We start from the raw sequence: 15,465 nt of genomic DNA, 5'->3' as shown, positions 1-15,465 counted from the left end.
GTAGCAACAATCCATTAGTTAATGAAAATGCTGAGCTTGCCAGATCACATTCACACTCCTAGCCACTGTAAGTGCCAGGGTTTCAAGGGCCTTGGAATAACACCACCAATTAAAACCAGCCTCTTTTGTTAAATTTTTGCAAAACCAATACATTTATAAAAAGAAGAAAACCCCAAAACACTAAAACCGTATTGGCTTCTCCACTGCAAATGAAATCAATTTTGTACGCCTTTGCCGTTACCGCGTAAGTATTTGGAAATATTGAAATATGTTCTTGTATATTTCAAGTACATTTTAAAAAACAATGATTTAACGTGCTTTTACCAATACATTTCTTTCCCTTTAATTCAGTGATTGACTACTGCTCTTTAACAAAAAATTTTTTTTTAATATTTAGTAAAACATCAAAACTCGCCAATTACTCCATCACACTCACTTGTCAGTTATATATATATTTTACATAAGAAAAAATGAAGGATGTGTAAAGTGATAAACATCACACCATTTGGCTCTTGGATTATAAAATATGCAATTATTATAAAGTTGAGACGCTTTTTGCTTTTTCCTGGTTATTTTAGATGAATGAATCATTTACAACTGATGTTTTTGCTTGATATGAGTATGTCTTCAATAGTTATCTCCATGACACTATTTAACAAATGCAGATATGGAATAGAATAGTTCAGTACAGTAAAGATAAAGTAAAAGAATTAAGTTATTCAATCTTTCTCAATGAACTTAAACACTTTTTTTAGATCTCAAAGACAACACAGATCTAATCTAAAAGACTACTGATGCATATCACCAAGTGAGCAAAAAGAATCCTTCCCCTAAATGGTAGACACATAGAATTTCATTTCAAGTTTTGTATTGAAAATGACATTTTTGTGCGGTCTTCAGAGTGAAGAACTTAAAAATCACCGTACATATGTTGGGAATATTTGACCATGAAGTACTTAAATGACAGTTCAATAATGCAGATTTGTTTAAAATAATAGGTGAGTTGTTTCATGTAGATAGAAATATATCTTACTAAATAGTAAGATAACATTAACTTGGACAAGTGTACTTCCGACATGAATCTCCTAATCATCTCCACTTGATATACTTGTGATGACCTTTTGGAGTACAAGGATGGGATTCCCTTGGAAGGGAATGAAACAAATTCAGTAATGAATGGGCATTCAGCCCAGGGACCACAGAAGTCTATGCTGCCATGGAGGTATACACAGTAACCTCTGTGTTCTCAGCACCAGTTCTGGATCTTCACATCCAGATCTGTTCCTACTGTGCTGTGTAATACTTCACTGTGGAGCTACAAACACAGACAAATGTACAAAAAAATAAATATAGATATACACAAGAAAATGTTTTTCTGCTTTCTCACAAAGATGTCCAGATGTTACTAAATAATTTTTGTGGGTTTTTTGGTTGATTTTTGTTTGTTAGTTTTGTTTGTGGTTTTTGCTTGTTTGTTTTTTGTGGGTGGATTTTGTGCTGATGTAGCATAGGATTTCTATTGAAAAGCTTTTTGCCAAAGCTGCAAAATTTTCAAACTGTCCTGAACAGTTTTTATTTATGTCTTTATCTATATTTGATATCAAGATGGGAACAAACTCCAAAGTTTTTAAATGTTTTGGAAAAAGTTTTTTATATATTTTCCTTTTCTTGCCACAGGTAAATATGTCTTAAGTTTAGTTGCTTATGTTGCTACCGTGTCTAGATGGATTCTCTGTAGCACACAGGCCTTCACCTTGCAAGCACGGAATAAAGACATTTAACATGCAATGCACAGTGAAAAAAAGGTAAGTATTCTACTCTTATTTTCCTTCTCCCTACTTATCTTAACATGTATTTATCTGGATTAGTATGAAAGGGGATAAAGCATTATATAAAGAAATTATTCAACTCTTATTCCTATTTCTAGAAGGTTTACTTTCATGGGTTTTAGACTGCAAATATAATTCCTTATTTCTTTCCTCATCTACTTAATTCATCTTTCCTCCTCCTTCTCCTCCTGTTGAAGACAAACAGAGCAAATGCATGTACAAAACCATAAAACATTCCTTGCAAAGGCAAACATTTGAAAGAAAACAGAATATTCATTTTCTACATAATATAATTTTTGAATTTTATTCAGAGAACCTCCCTTCTTATGCATGGATTTCTCCTTAGGAAAAAAAAAACAAACCAAAAAAACCAAACATAAAATCTGAGAAAAAGGAAAAGATAAATCCATAAGATAAGCATAATAAAACGAACACCTAGTTTCTGGACAAGTCTAGGTCAAACCTGAAGACACTTTTGCATAAGATTATTTCTTAAGATAGCACACTTTTTCTTCCAAAAGATTAGATTTCCTTCCCAGAAAGTGAAGCTTACTAAGATACTTGCTTTAAGGAAGGAACTCCTGGAGTCCATTAATGTATCATACATATATTCTTAAAGAGACAGTCAAAATGCATCATCTGCACTTCAAGGCATGCTAATTTTCAAAATGGCATGAGACTTATCATACTTCCCTGTCAATATTTGGTGATTGTTTGGAGGAAGGAAAACTGATTAGAGAACAGAAGTTATTTTACTTTTAGAAATCCTTCATTAGAATTGTGCTTTTAAAAGGTAAGATGTTTTCATTTCAGTTATAGCAAAAAAAAAAAAAAAAGAAAAAGAAGAAAAGGAAGATATGGTATTGGTATTTTTATTTCATTAATACTGTAAAAATGAGGCATAAAAATTAACAATACCCTTCTCCTTTGAAAAATGTTATGTGTAGATAGATAAGAAAAACTGATAAATCTCCCAAAACATATGAGTATTCCCTTAGCAACAAGAACAGCTGAGATTCATCTCGCACAAAAGGTTGGATTTGTGGGAATCAGCTAAATTTAGGTGTCAGTTTAGGTGTCTGAGTTTCCTCTATACACAATGTCAATCCAGTCAATATATTTTGGAAAACTATGCCTCTCACATTAGATGCATCTACTACATATTCATCAAACACAACTCTCTGGGTCTCTAGTCTCAATTATGATAGTTAAGGTCTCCACTGACTACACCTGGATCTCAGACTCTCAGATTCACATCTATCTCCAACACACATCTGAATGAGTCACAGATACATCACGAGGCTACATACATGGCACCTGCACTCACAGCTTTTTGAATAAATCTCGACCTAAACCTCACTTCTACTGTCTAACCATCAGCAATGCCAGGTAAGAAATATCCTGGGGTACCCAGGATGTCAAACAGGAAAGAAGGGAGTGCAATTAACAAGAAGTAGGTATTCAACCAAATGCTGATGTATAACAAGTTTTTGAGTCCTATGCATATAAATTGCAGAGCTAAATTTAATCCAAAAGGTCTTTGTGTGAATTTTGTGTTTGAGCTCCTATTACACTCAAGAGAAATATGGTGAATGGACTCTAGAGTGAAATTTAGCAAACTTGGTATAAGTTCCTAGTTTAAATGAAAGTTTCTGTGCTCAGTAAATTAAAAAGGCAGCTTAGACACTTAGGATAAAGATTTAGATTTTTGCATGTAAGCATCCAAATTCAGAGTATCTAATATGAAGCTGAGTTCATCATTAATTTCTGGAACTAACAGGGTATTACTTGATTGCTTCCTAGAACCTTCATTCATAACCTGTGGTGGGATAAAGGCATTATTTTACAAGATTTACTTGACCCATTTCAGATTTTACCTCAGGAGCTCAACCAGAGAAGCAACAAGTAACCTGGATAGTACCTATTTGGGTTGATTTCTGTACTGTGTATAGTACTACACCTTACCATACATTTACAAGTTGATACTTGATTTACCATAGAGAATACAGATTTTTCTTTCCTTTTTTAGTTCACATCTGTATTGCACAGTCTATGCAAGACAAATTTAATAATTTATAGGATTTCAGAATCATATAATGATTAACTTGGAAGGGAAGTCCAGAGAGGATTTAGTCACACCTTCCTGCCCAACTCAGGGAGTTAACATGACTCAGTTGGAGAAATGTCTTGTTTGATTTCTAAAATATCCATGAAGATTCCACAATCTCTCTGGGAAACTTGATGCAGAGTTCTATTGTTCCGATAGCAAGAAAATGCAGTGGGTTTTTTTTTCTTTTTTTGTTTAAAGAAAATGTCTCTCTATTTCAGTTTGTGCCCAAGTGTCCCTTCTTTGATTTGGTACACTACTGAGAAAAGTCTGTCTCTCTCTCTACTCTCCTTCCTGCACCACATCAGGTATTTGCACACACTAATTAGATCCTTCCTAAGCCTTTCCTCTCTCCAGGATGAACAGTCACAGTTCTCTCAGCACCTCCCCATGTGACAGATGCTCTAATACCTTAATAATCTTTGTGGGCCTTTTCTGGACTCAGTCCATATTTCCATTTCCCTACCATACTGGAAAAACCAGCACTGGACTTGGCACTTCCAACTGTGTCTGACCAGTGAGGAGTAGAGAGAAAGGAACTTTCCCATCAGCTTGCTGGCAGCACTTTTTCTACTGCAGTTCAGGAGACTGATTTCTTTTCTTCAAGGGTGTCTTTCTGGCTCATGGCTAATTTGCTATCCACCAGGACTCCCAGTTCTCTCACTGCAAAACTGTTTTCTAGTTGTCAGGCCCAAGTCTGTGTGGTTGCAATGAGGTTATTCTTCCTCATCGTTATATAAGTTATTCCTCTCATTGCAGCCACCAACAATTCTAATTCTACTTAAAATTTGTAACCATTTAAAGGCTGAAATTAACAATGCCATGCTAAATTCAACACTTTATTCTCACAATCTTTTTTTTTGTCAACTTGCCTTTGGGAATAGGAGCTGCACTACTAAGACTCTATTAGTAAAAGAACATGTAACATCGGTAAATTAGTTGGAGTTTCAAGGTAACAAGGAGTCACAGCTGTCACAACAGTAACTTCCTATTGTTGTGACTGAAGTCATAACAATAACTTCCACTGAATTTCAGAAACAGCAACCTCAAAATAATCAAACAAATATTTCTACCATAATCACACCATCACACTTTTAAAAGGTGAATTGTGTCAAACACAGTTAGGTGATAGAGCACCTAGAATGCTAAAAAAATATTTCAAATATATTTCATGATGATTAAAGATATATGTGTTCAGTCATGCTTTTGACTTTAATTTCCCATGGAAGGTCCTTAAACAGTAGAAAAATCTGTTGCTGTTCTATTGCTAAAAAGTATTGTTAAACATCATGTTCATGAGGCAGCAAAAAACCCCCACTCAGATCAAAACAATGACTGATAAAGAAAAAAAATTGATTTTAAAACTCTGCAATATAGAAGACTTATGTTTTATTTTTCTTATTCTGAATATATATATATTACTGGACATACATTGGACCAGTACTAACATACAGAGAGGAAAAAAGTGCTTAAGAACAAAATGTTGCAACATTCAAAATACTACCACTAATTAACCTGTATAATAGAGATTCAAGAAGACTTGAGCACTCCATTTGAAATATGGATACTAAAAACCTCTTTTATCAAATAAAAGTCTGATTCAGTTGAAGTCAGTAAGCAATGTAGTATTATTTCCTCTGTCACTGAAGATCATTAAATCAAGAAATCATTCTGTAACTGTATGCTGTAGATACCAGCAGAAGACACATGCTTTTTTTTTTAGGTTATTGGCTAGAATTTCTGATTTGTATTGTGCAGGATGCTGTACTAGTCAAAAAAGTCCCTTGGGCCTCAAAATATACTTGCACTTCTGGAAGTCAGACTTCAGATTGACAAAGGGTGGTACAGTCACACAGACAAGAGGTAGAAACTGAAAAAAAATGCTTTCAGACTGAGAATACAATACCAGCTTTAATATTCTGGTGGGTTAACCTTAGCTGCTGCCAGGTGCTCACCAAACTGCTCTATCACTCCCCCTTCTCAGCAAGATGGGAAGAAAATGAGATGAAAAAGCTCATGGGTTGAGATAAGGACAGGGAGATCACTCACTAGTTACCATCACTGGCAGAACTGACTCAGCCTGGGGAAGATAAATTTAATTTATCATCAACTAAAACTGGAGTAGGATTGTGAGAAACAAGAAAAACAAAACCAAAAACAATTTTCCCACTACTCAACCCTTCCTTATTCCCAGGATCAAATTCATTTGATGCCACTAAGTGGTGTTAAGGGATATGAAAGGAGTTGCAGTCGGCAAGTAAAACTTTGTATTTGCTGCTCCTTCCTCATCATACTCTTACCCTGGCCAACATGGGGTCCTTTCCCAGCAACACACGGGTCCCTTCCACAGTGTGTGAGCCTCCGAGACAAGACTGCTCCAGAGGGGACTCCTCAGGGGCCACAGTTCCTGCTCCTGCACGTGCCCTTTGTGGACTGCAACTTCCTTCAGGGAGGGCACACCTACCTGTTTCAGGGTGGGCTCCTCCACGGGCTTCTGGGGGCACCACCTTCCCCACAAGATGAAAGGGAAGCTATTTGGTGTCTGAAGCATGCTCTCTACCTCCTTCATCATGGACCTTAGTGTCTGCAGGTTTGTTTCTCTCACATTTTTCTTACTCCTTCCACCCAGATGCTGCGCAGCTTTGGGCAGCAATGCATCTGGTTTAGAACCACTGAGAATTAGCTCTGTCAAACAAGGGAGAAGCCCCTGGTGTCTTCTCAAAGAGGCACCCTCTGCAGCCCCCTATCCACAACCTTGCCATGTAAATCCATATAAAACATGTAATCAAACACCAGTGGAAATAAATCACTGGAATATTTTAAAACCTCAATTTGATTTAAGGAAAGTTGTGTGAAACACTAAGCATTGTGCTATAGTAGAGGTTTGACTGGATAATGGTATCACTTTGAAACTTAAAAAAGTCTGTGAATGTCTGTAGTAGATCTGGGCTTGCTGTGATATGAAGAAAAGCCTTGTGAGCAGAAAATACTTACAGGAGAAAAATTACTCTTAATTCCTTAAGTCCCTTGTTTTAACCTGGCAAAAGTATCTGAGGTTTTAAACTGTCCTTGGTATCATCAGTAATGGCAGCCAAAGGCACCAGCTTTCATCTCATGTGCAAGCTTCCCCTTCCTTTAATCCTCCAACCTTTGTCATAGTCCCCCTGCCCCATGTGGCCTTTTCATCTCACTGCTGAGGACCTGCACGTGCTCTTCTCAAGCAGCAGCAGCTAGGAAGTTTTGGAAGGTTATCCGCTCCTCTTGGAGAAGCAATGAGACAAGTTCCCCTCCTACAGCTCATTCAGTGGTTATGGCCTCCTGATTTACACTCCAATTAGCTTTGGTGTGCGGAGGAAAAGAGAGTAGAATAGGAACAGATGTAGCACAGTGGCTTTTCTGAACCAAGAGAATTTTTAAATCCTCACTGCAATGAGGCATCAAAGAGATGTAAAGAGATAGCAATCTCCTTATGCCTCTCAGATTTTATTTATCTTTTTAAAGTCATAAGTGCACAGGCTAAGATTGAATTCAGACTTCAGACTATTTTATAGCTCTTCTGTAGGCTAATTCAACAACCTGACTCCAGTTTTTCTTACTCCTGCTTGCCTGTAGCTAAATGTGACAGTGTTAGTTTCTGTGTGAGGTATGAACTCGTGTTTAATGAAATAGAGGATGTGACTCAAAGGCAAATGTTCCTATTTTAGTTCTCATAGTCTCATATTATGAAAACACAAGAATAACTATGGATGGCAAATTATCTAGATCTAGGCATTAATACAGTAGCATTTCTTTCTACACCTTAGGCTGTTTAGCTATGGACCACTCCAGTATTGCCAAAGAAGAAACTTTGGAGGCAGCAAAATGAAAGACAGGATTAAGCAGAGGGTATGCCCTCAAGGTTAAACCATCATCACCCACCGGGTGTAATGATAGTGACACTGTAAAACCAAAGCTCTTTGCAGCAGAGGCTTAGCTTCTCCACATGGGACACTATCATATGACCAAGTGTAATACAAGGCAGTCTTGCCATTACTCTGAACTTTAATCATAATTAAGCCACTGCCGCAGAGATATTCCTACTTATTACTGGAATTAGAGTACCATTTAACACCCCTGACATTACTTGACTAAACTGCCATAGTAATAGGTTTATTAAAAAGTGTGAACTCAGGTATTTATCAGCCAAATTTAACCACACAGTTTTTATTGCACTGGAAATAAAAAAGCTATCCACAAACATTATTACTGAAAGACAGCATTATAACATTACTTCCAAGAATATGGAATTGCTTTGGAAGTAACACAGGACATAATAGAATGTTCTATTTAATTTTGCTAAATAAAAACATGATCTTGAAACTGGTGGGTGTGTTACAATTTTTGCTACAGCTCCATGTTTTTATGAAGCTTTTACTTTGTTGATATATATTGATACTACTTATTAATGAAGTGTAGAAATTAGGCAAACATTTACTTAGCTTCGTAAACATGTATCAGAAGACATAAATATTATATTTCTGTCTGGTTTTAAACTGTTGGAATTATTGCATAGATTCATCCACAGTGTGCAGTAGGCTTCTCCCTAGAGCAGTTCTAACACTCCACTAAATATATGCTATTGCTCTTTATCTCTTTGAACAAAAATGAATCACATCCACAGCTTGCAGCTATCAAAATGTGATTTATCAAGCATTTTCATGAAAATGCATTTTTCCCCTCTCTTACACTAGGAGGCACATTTTTACTTCGTACAGTTCTATTGCACAGCTCTGCTGCATACAACTCTTAGATACATTAACAATTCCAGGCCAAATTTAAGTCCCTGACAACCTTTACTAAACCACAGTGAAAGAAGAATTCCTCACTAATCAAGTGTTTTTTCACACTGATGAAAACCACACTTATAGCAATGAGAAGTAACAGTGTGCACCCAACACCTGGAGAACAAAAGCCCAGGAGTTTTTTTAGTAGTACCTGAAAAAATAATTCACATTAAAATACATCAGAGAGCTGTACATTTTTAATACAACTGATGATAAAGATGTTTGTGTTAAAAGTACACTTCCTGATATGCACATTTAAAACCATTAGAAAGCAGGAATTTTGGCAATGAAAGATGTTTTAATGTAGTATAGGTAAATTCAATTTTACATAGGCCTTTTATTTTTTTACATTCTAAAGAAACTGGAATGTTTTCTAAATTCTTATCTGATATGCTAAAAGGTAAAGAACTTGTATCAGATGACAGATCTTTGGAATATATTCCTTTTTAAAGGAATCAAGTGTATCAAGCTGCAAATGAGACAAAGATGAGCTATAAGGAATTGCAATTGACAGGTTAACATCAAACTCCTCTGACCATCAATAATACCGATCAATTAACAATAGGAAAATGCAAAATATATCTTATCAAAATGAATACAACCCTCAAAATAAAAGACCTAAATAATGAAGACAGGTTTCAGTGATGCAAACCAAACTTGGACTTCCATCTCATTATGAAAGACTTCATGTTTCTATCTTGTTGCCTTTCTCTCATAGCTACAGTGACAGCATGTGGCTGACAATGCTAATATTTGGCTTTTCTCTTCATTCCAGTTTCACCCGGTGTGAGAGATTTCTGTTTTCAGATTAGCTGGATGAATGTACTCTCACTGTGTGTGTTTATTTCATTAAATCATGTAATTGTAGTTCTTGTGTCTGTAGAAGCTAATGACTGAAAGTAAATATGGCAGTAAAGTTTCTCATACTTTTGTGTAAAAAGTTAGCAAGACTTTTACCACATTTCTGTCCCTATTTCAGGTTTTGAAGACCTGAGCCTTGGTCACTCTTCAAATATAATTAAAATAGGACATTATTTTCAGAAACAATGGCTGTATTTTTATTCACGTAACTTCGCAGTGTACAGTAATAACCCACACAATTCACTGAGCATTAAAGTCATTAAGCAAAATTGCTCTCAGCATGAGGCAAGGACTTTACTACCAAGATTAACATCACATTCTCATGAGCTGAAGCAAAGTTTTACTTTGAATGAACTTTCATAAAAATACAGTTGAACAAATCTGTGTTTTTGATGTAGATGTCATTTGCAAACATTCCCAAAAACACTGTTCTTTCTCTTCAACTGAAGCATTTGGAATAAAAATATTGTTATGCAACACTTATCATCCAGAACTGCTAGCAGTACATGTACATGATAATACTACAACTCTCCACACTAGGGCTTTATTCCTTACTTCATAGTTGTATCTTTCACCTTAGCATGTCCCAAGTATTTTCATAACCAGCAATCCCTTAAACAGCCCCTGAAACAAAACTACCTCTACAGTTAAATACAACTAGGGAACATTTCACTGCAATAGAACTAGAAATTCAGCTTAGGAATGTCAAGGAATACAATGTTCAAATGACACTACGTATTTTAACCATGAACACATGTAAATACCCACCAAGTAACTTTGGCCAATACCAGACAGGAATTTTCTCTTCTGAAAATTTTCACAGGATCTTCATTAACCATAAACTGCTTTAAACCTTATTTCACATCCCATTAAAACTTGTGCCTACAGTAGCAAAATAACTTTTAATACAGTGCTTAGGCAATAGCTTGATACTGAATACAATATACAAGTTAAAGCCATCTAATGAACAACATGACTCCCATCCTGGCCTGGATTTTGCTAGAAAAATTTCTGTCACAGTACTGACCATATAATTCCTCTCTTAGTTTGTGAGATTTGATGAGATACAGAGTGTACTGTTTCAATATCTGGTAAAAACAAAAAAAAAGACTATACTTCAACACTTCACTAATATTTAGTATAGCTTGATGGTTAGATTTTCATAAATTTGACACAAATTTAGCATCTCTAAGGCTAAATTAGGTGTAACCGCAAACATATTAAAACTTTTCATATAGCTTTTAAGAACACTTACTCATTCTGACTAATCTTCTATTAATGTCTATATTAGGCATGAATAGATGATCATGATTAATATACTGTGTTTACACAATGTGCTTAACACAAAATTTCCAAAACTGCACTTTTAATAACTTGCTATAAAGTTTACTAAGCCAGTTTTTTCCTAACTCTCCTGGAGGACTTTTATGCTGCCTTTTGAAGGGATGTACAATTCAGAGTCTGTGAAGCCAATGCGACAGTGCCAACATGCAATGCTGCCTAAAAAACTCCTCTCTGATGTTGTTAAATCTTTCACAAGTCTCATACGTGGTCAGAGAATTAACCAGATAATTCCACTTAAGCTCCTCGCTTTTTTAAGCAGAAATACATTCTTGCTCCAGAGGCAATCCATTCATAGTTGCTATTCTTTTATCATTCTTTGTATTTGTACAGATTAAGGGTTTAACATCATAGTTCCAAACACATTTCTGTTTTGATAAAGAGAAGCAAATGCAGGTGTCATATCCAGGGGAGGAGAAGAGAAAAAAAAAAAAAAGTAGAAGGAAAATAGAGGAAAAGAAACCAGAATGCAACTCTCAGTAAAACATTTCAAATTGTTTCTTTGTAGAGTTTCATCCAACACAACCTCCTCTTGGTCTTCCTATATACATATCAGAAAAATATTTCCAAAGTCAATATTCCACAGTTCATGTTGTCATCTGCCATGATGTAAATGTCATCATTCAGATCCAGCTCTGCCCAAATGAGGAGATGGACCTTAACATTGTTCATCAGATCCCAAGGCCACCTTCTCTCCTGGTTTGTACAGGCCCAGTGACAACTTAATCATCTATACAAAAGGGAGAAATGCCAAAGACAGAAACTATTTCTTATTTCTATACTCCTGGGATGCACGAGGACTCAGGTTCAATTACCTTCCAAGAGCACAGATAGATTTTTAACCTTTGTTTCACATTATAGACAAAAACCAAGAAACTTAAGAGAAGTGCTACTTCCCCCTCTCTGTTTTCAGTATGTCTGAGTCTCCACATTCCACATTGCAATGTCAAAATACTAATCACCCTATTGGTTAAGATCTTGCTTCAGTTTTTAACACTCTCACAAAAACACAGCAATAATGTAAATGTATTATAGAGGAGGACAGAAGAGAAAGGCAGAAGTTCCCAAATCAAATAGTTAATCCTTAATATTTGTAGGAAAACCTGTATCTGACAGTTCCAATACATCATGCCACTCCAAGTTACCAAAGAAACCCTGTGATTCTTAATGTTAGAACAGGGAATTTTAAGACTGTTAAGAAATTTGGGTTCTTTCAATTTTTCAGTGCTTCACCGATTTACTGACTTCTTTGTTACTCTAAAAGACAGTGCAACCTCCATGTCCTTGAACTTAAATTGATATTTAGAATGACTTTCCTAAAACAGTCTAAAGCTAAATGGCTACAGCACTGCAAACATCAGGAAAAACTTTCTACCTTGTAGGACATCCTTCTGCCCTGCTGGTATTACTTACTGTGCGATTAGTACAAAGCCATTTATTCTACTGGATATACTTTTCTTTCCACAGTCAAATTACAACATGAGGCACCTCAGGCAAACTACATTATTTCCAAACAATCCTTTTGAGCTAATATGAACAAACATTCATGCACGTGCTTAAAAACATCTCGACCATTGCAAAGCTCAAAGGGATGAAAAAGAAAGTACCAAGTTAGCAAAGCAACTCAGATAAGCAGAGATAGGGTGGTGACTCACCCGAGTTGGGGTCAGAATTGCCATCAGCTTCAGTCCTCTTGTCCGGTGAAGCCTGGTCGTAGAATTCGTCCTGCGGCTGAACCAGAGGGAGAGGGTGTGAGATCAGGGTTCCACCACCCACTGGCTCGTGGTCTCCCAGACCACTGTCACTGCAGCTTTCCTGGGAGCCATCGGGGAGGTGAAATGTAACACGGCGCTGGGACTACAAAGAAGAGCACAGGACACACTGATTAGTGCTCTTCTTTTCAATTCTCTTGATTTTTTTTTTAAACTTTTGACATAAAAATAGATCCCTGGCAATGCTTATGAAGCAATTGCTATTATCATGTTTGCTTACTGTTTGTTTGTTTGTTTGGTTTGTCCTTCTTTCTTTCTTTTTTTTTTTTTTTTTTTTTTTTTTTTTTTTTTTTTTTTTTTTTTTTTTTTTTTTTTTCTGGCTTGCTTTTAGATGGGAAATTGGCAGATGGGAGAGACAAATTTCAAAGGTCTATCAAAGGTCTATATGTGCTCATCCATGAAGTAAACTTCTTCTAAGAAATTGATCAGTGGAAAATTAGGTATATTTCTCATAATTTTTAAAACATAATCTATTTAAAAACCTCTCTCTGAGAAGCAGAAACCATTAGAAACTATGTTATGAAAAGCAAATGATATCCAAAAATTTAATAAGTATATATTTCTGAGGTTAAAAACTGTATTATCATTATTCAAACTGGAAAAAAAAGACATCGACCAAACTAAACAAACCTATAAAAATGGTTGTCATCTTTTGGGAATAGTAGCATGAATAAATAGCTATCTATATTTAACTGATAGCAGTCATGTACCTAAAATGGATAATTAGGATTGATAATATATGTGTGAATTCACAGTGTTCAGCAAAGAATCACAAAATGCAATGACAGAATAAACATTATCAATTTGATAAGAGAAATAAAAATAAAACAGCACAGAGTTTGCACAAAAAAACACAGGGACTGAGAGGTAGAATTACACATTTTACTGAACTTCTTAAAAAAATAAACCTATAGCCATTTCAAAAGAAAAAAAAAAACAAACAAAACCTTCAGTGTGCACTTGGATTAGTTAACTGTTATTGATTTTGAACCTCTCTCATCTGGAGAAATAATCTGACTTTTGAATTGTGGCCACAGAATGATACAGTGATTCCCCAAGAGCTTCAGAGCTGATAGCACCGCTGCAAATTGTTTAGCAACCATGACTGTTGGATTCATGAAAGGAATATTACAGGTCTTCATGGATCAAAAGACTGCATCTTTGAAGGATCGGAAGCAACTCGTTTAAGAGTACCTCAAGAGAGTGATTAAATTAAGTTAAGCACATCTTCCCACAAAAAAAAAAAAAAGGCAGCTTCAGTGGGCTGTATTGCTAGATTAATTTAGGATAAAGTAGAGATTTACAAAGTTTTTCTTATGCATAGTAACTGTTTAGTTTAATGGCTATTTCTCATCAATATTAGTAATCTGAAATTTTTGGGGTATACCTAAGCTAATGATTCAAGATTTCTACAGAGCCAGAAGAAAATGAAACATTTGGAAAATACTACAACAGGCATCTTCCACTAGTTAATACTTTTTAAAGTAGTTAACATCAGGTGTCCTATATCCATCCTGAAACAGCATCAGGCCCCAACTTTCTCTTTTTTTCTCCTCCTTTTTTCATTTTTCTTTTAATGAGTAAAACCTCAAGTAAATAGTACTAACTGTATGTTTGCTTATTAAAGACTATTTGTTAATGGTAATTGCTACCATTTTATATGATGATCAATAAAATCTACCAGGTTTCTTTTTATTCATCTCCCTTGGGTGCATATAGTTGATTAAGTCAACTTTAGATTACTGTGTTATTCAGGATAGAAATAAATGTAATACTATTTGCTCTTGGCTGTGATTTTATAATTAGTATTTTGCTTTTAAGTTCCTTTTCTAGCTTTAGGAATAGAATCCAGCTGTAGAAAACCAAATAGATCCTCTGAGTCATTGGATGTATTCATTACATCAACAGAGAACCTAACTCTATATGTGTCACTAAGAAAAACTTCAGCTCACACTTTGTTACTTTCTCTTACAACTTTTTTGTTCTGGAACTACCACCCTGAACAATTTTTAATTGCTATCCCATTCTTCCCCTTAAATATGAGCACAATAGAAATGTAGCTAACCGCATAACTTAAAGTCTTCTTTTTCTGCAACTACTTTCAGAAAGCTAAAATTGGAGATCTGTTTTCCAAATTAAGAATTTATATCACTATCAAAGTCAGCAAGTGGCAAACTGTTCTGATACATCTCTCTACACCCACTCCCTCCCCAGGTCATGGTATGATCTGAGGAAAGGAGATTGCTTTCATTTGTTTTAAACCAAAAAGACACTATAAGAAGACATGAATGACTGAGAAATTAAGCCCTAAAATAGGGGAGGAGATGACAAATTAAGTTTTAGGATCTGCAAAATAATAAAATCCCTATAACTAATTAACCACATAAATAAATAATTACAAAAATGTCCTATTTCATGAGTTATATAGTAAAAGTACTGATCTTGGGTAACAAAAATTCCTCATACTAGCCAAAATCCACTCTCACTCTATACTGATAGTGATAGAGACCAGTTAGCCAGTAAAATGACCCTAACACTTTACTGGCAACTTCTTTGCTATTAATTTTTAAATCCATACTTTAAGTGATGAGAGAAAAGTACATTGTCTTGCCTTTCTGAGCCACTGTAGCAGAATGATCTGCTTTGGAATCTGGTCCACTCAAATAATGCCCTATTTTGCAAGCTATCATTTGTGGGCTGAGAGATGCTGTCATGGACTGGTTTTGCCATTG

At 35.5% G+C, this 15,465-nt stretch overlaps 1 protein-coding gene across 3 annotated transcripts in view; it reads right to left on the bottom strand.

Annotated features, from left to right (window-relative positions):
- PCDH9 (protocadherin 9) overlaps positions 1-15,465 on the bottom strand; it is a 666,246-nt gene that overhangs the window by 218,940 nt on the left and 431,841 nt on the right. For 2 of the 3 annotated variants that reach the window (XM_014309470.2, XM_031061935.1), the window contains one exon: positions 12,617-12,818. In XM_014309470.2, the coding sequence (XP_014164945.1) occupies positions 12,617-12,818 (202 nt within the window). The remainder of the gene's footprint in view (positions 1-12,616; positions 12,819-15,465) is intronic. The other variant, XM_031061936.1, reaches the window with a different exon arrangement.

This window comes from Geospiza fortis, unplaced genomic scaffold, assembly GCF_000277835.1.
Source record: "Geospiza fortis unplaced genomic scaffold, GeoFor_1.0 scaffold214, whole genome shotgun sequence".
Lineage (NCBI taxonomy): Eukaryota > Metazoa > Chordata > Aves > Passeriformes > Thraupidae > Geospiza > Geospiza fortis.
Note: the sequence above shows the minus strand (reverse complement) of the source record. Positions and strands in the feature narration are given on the sequence as shown.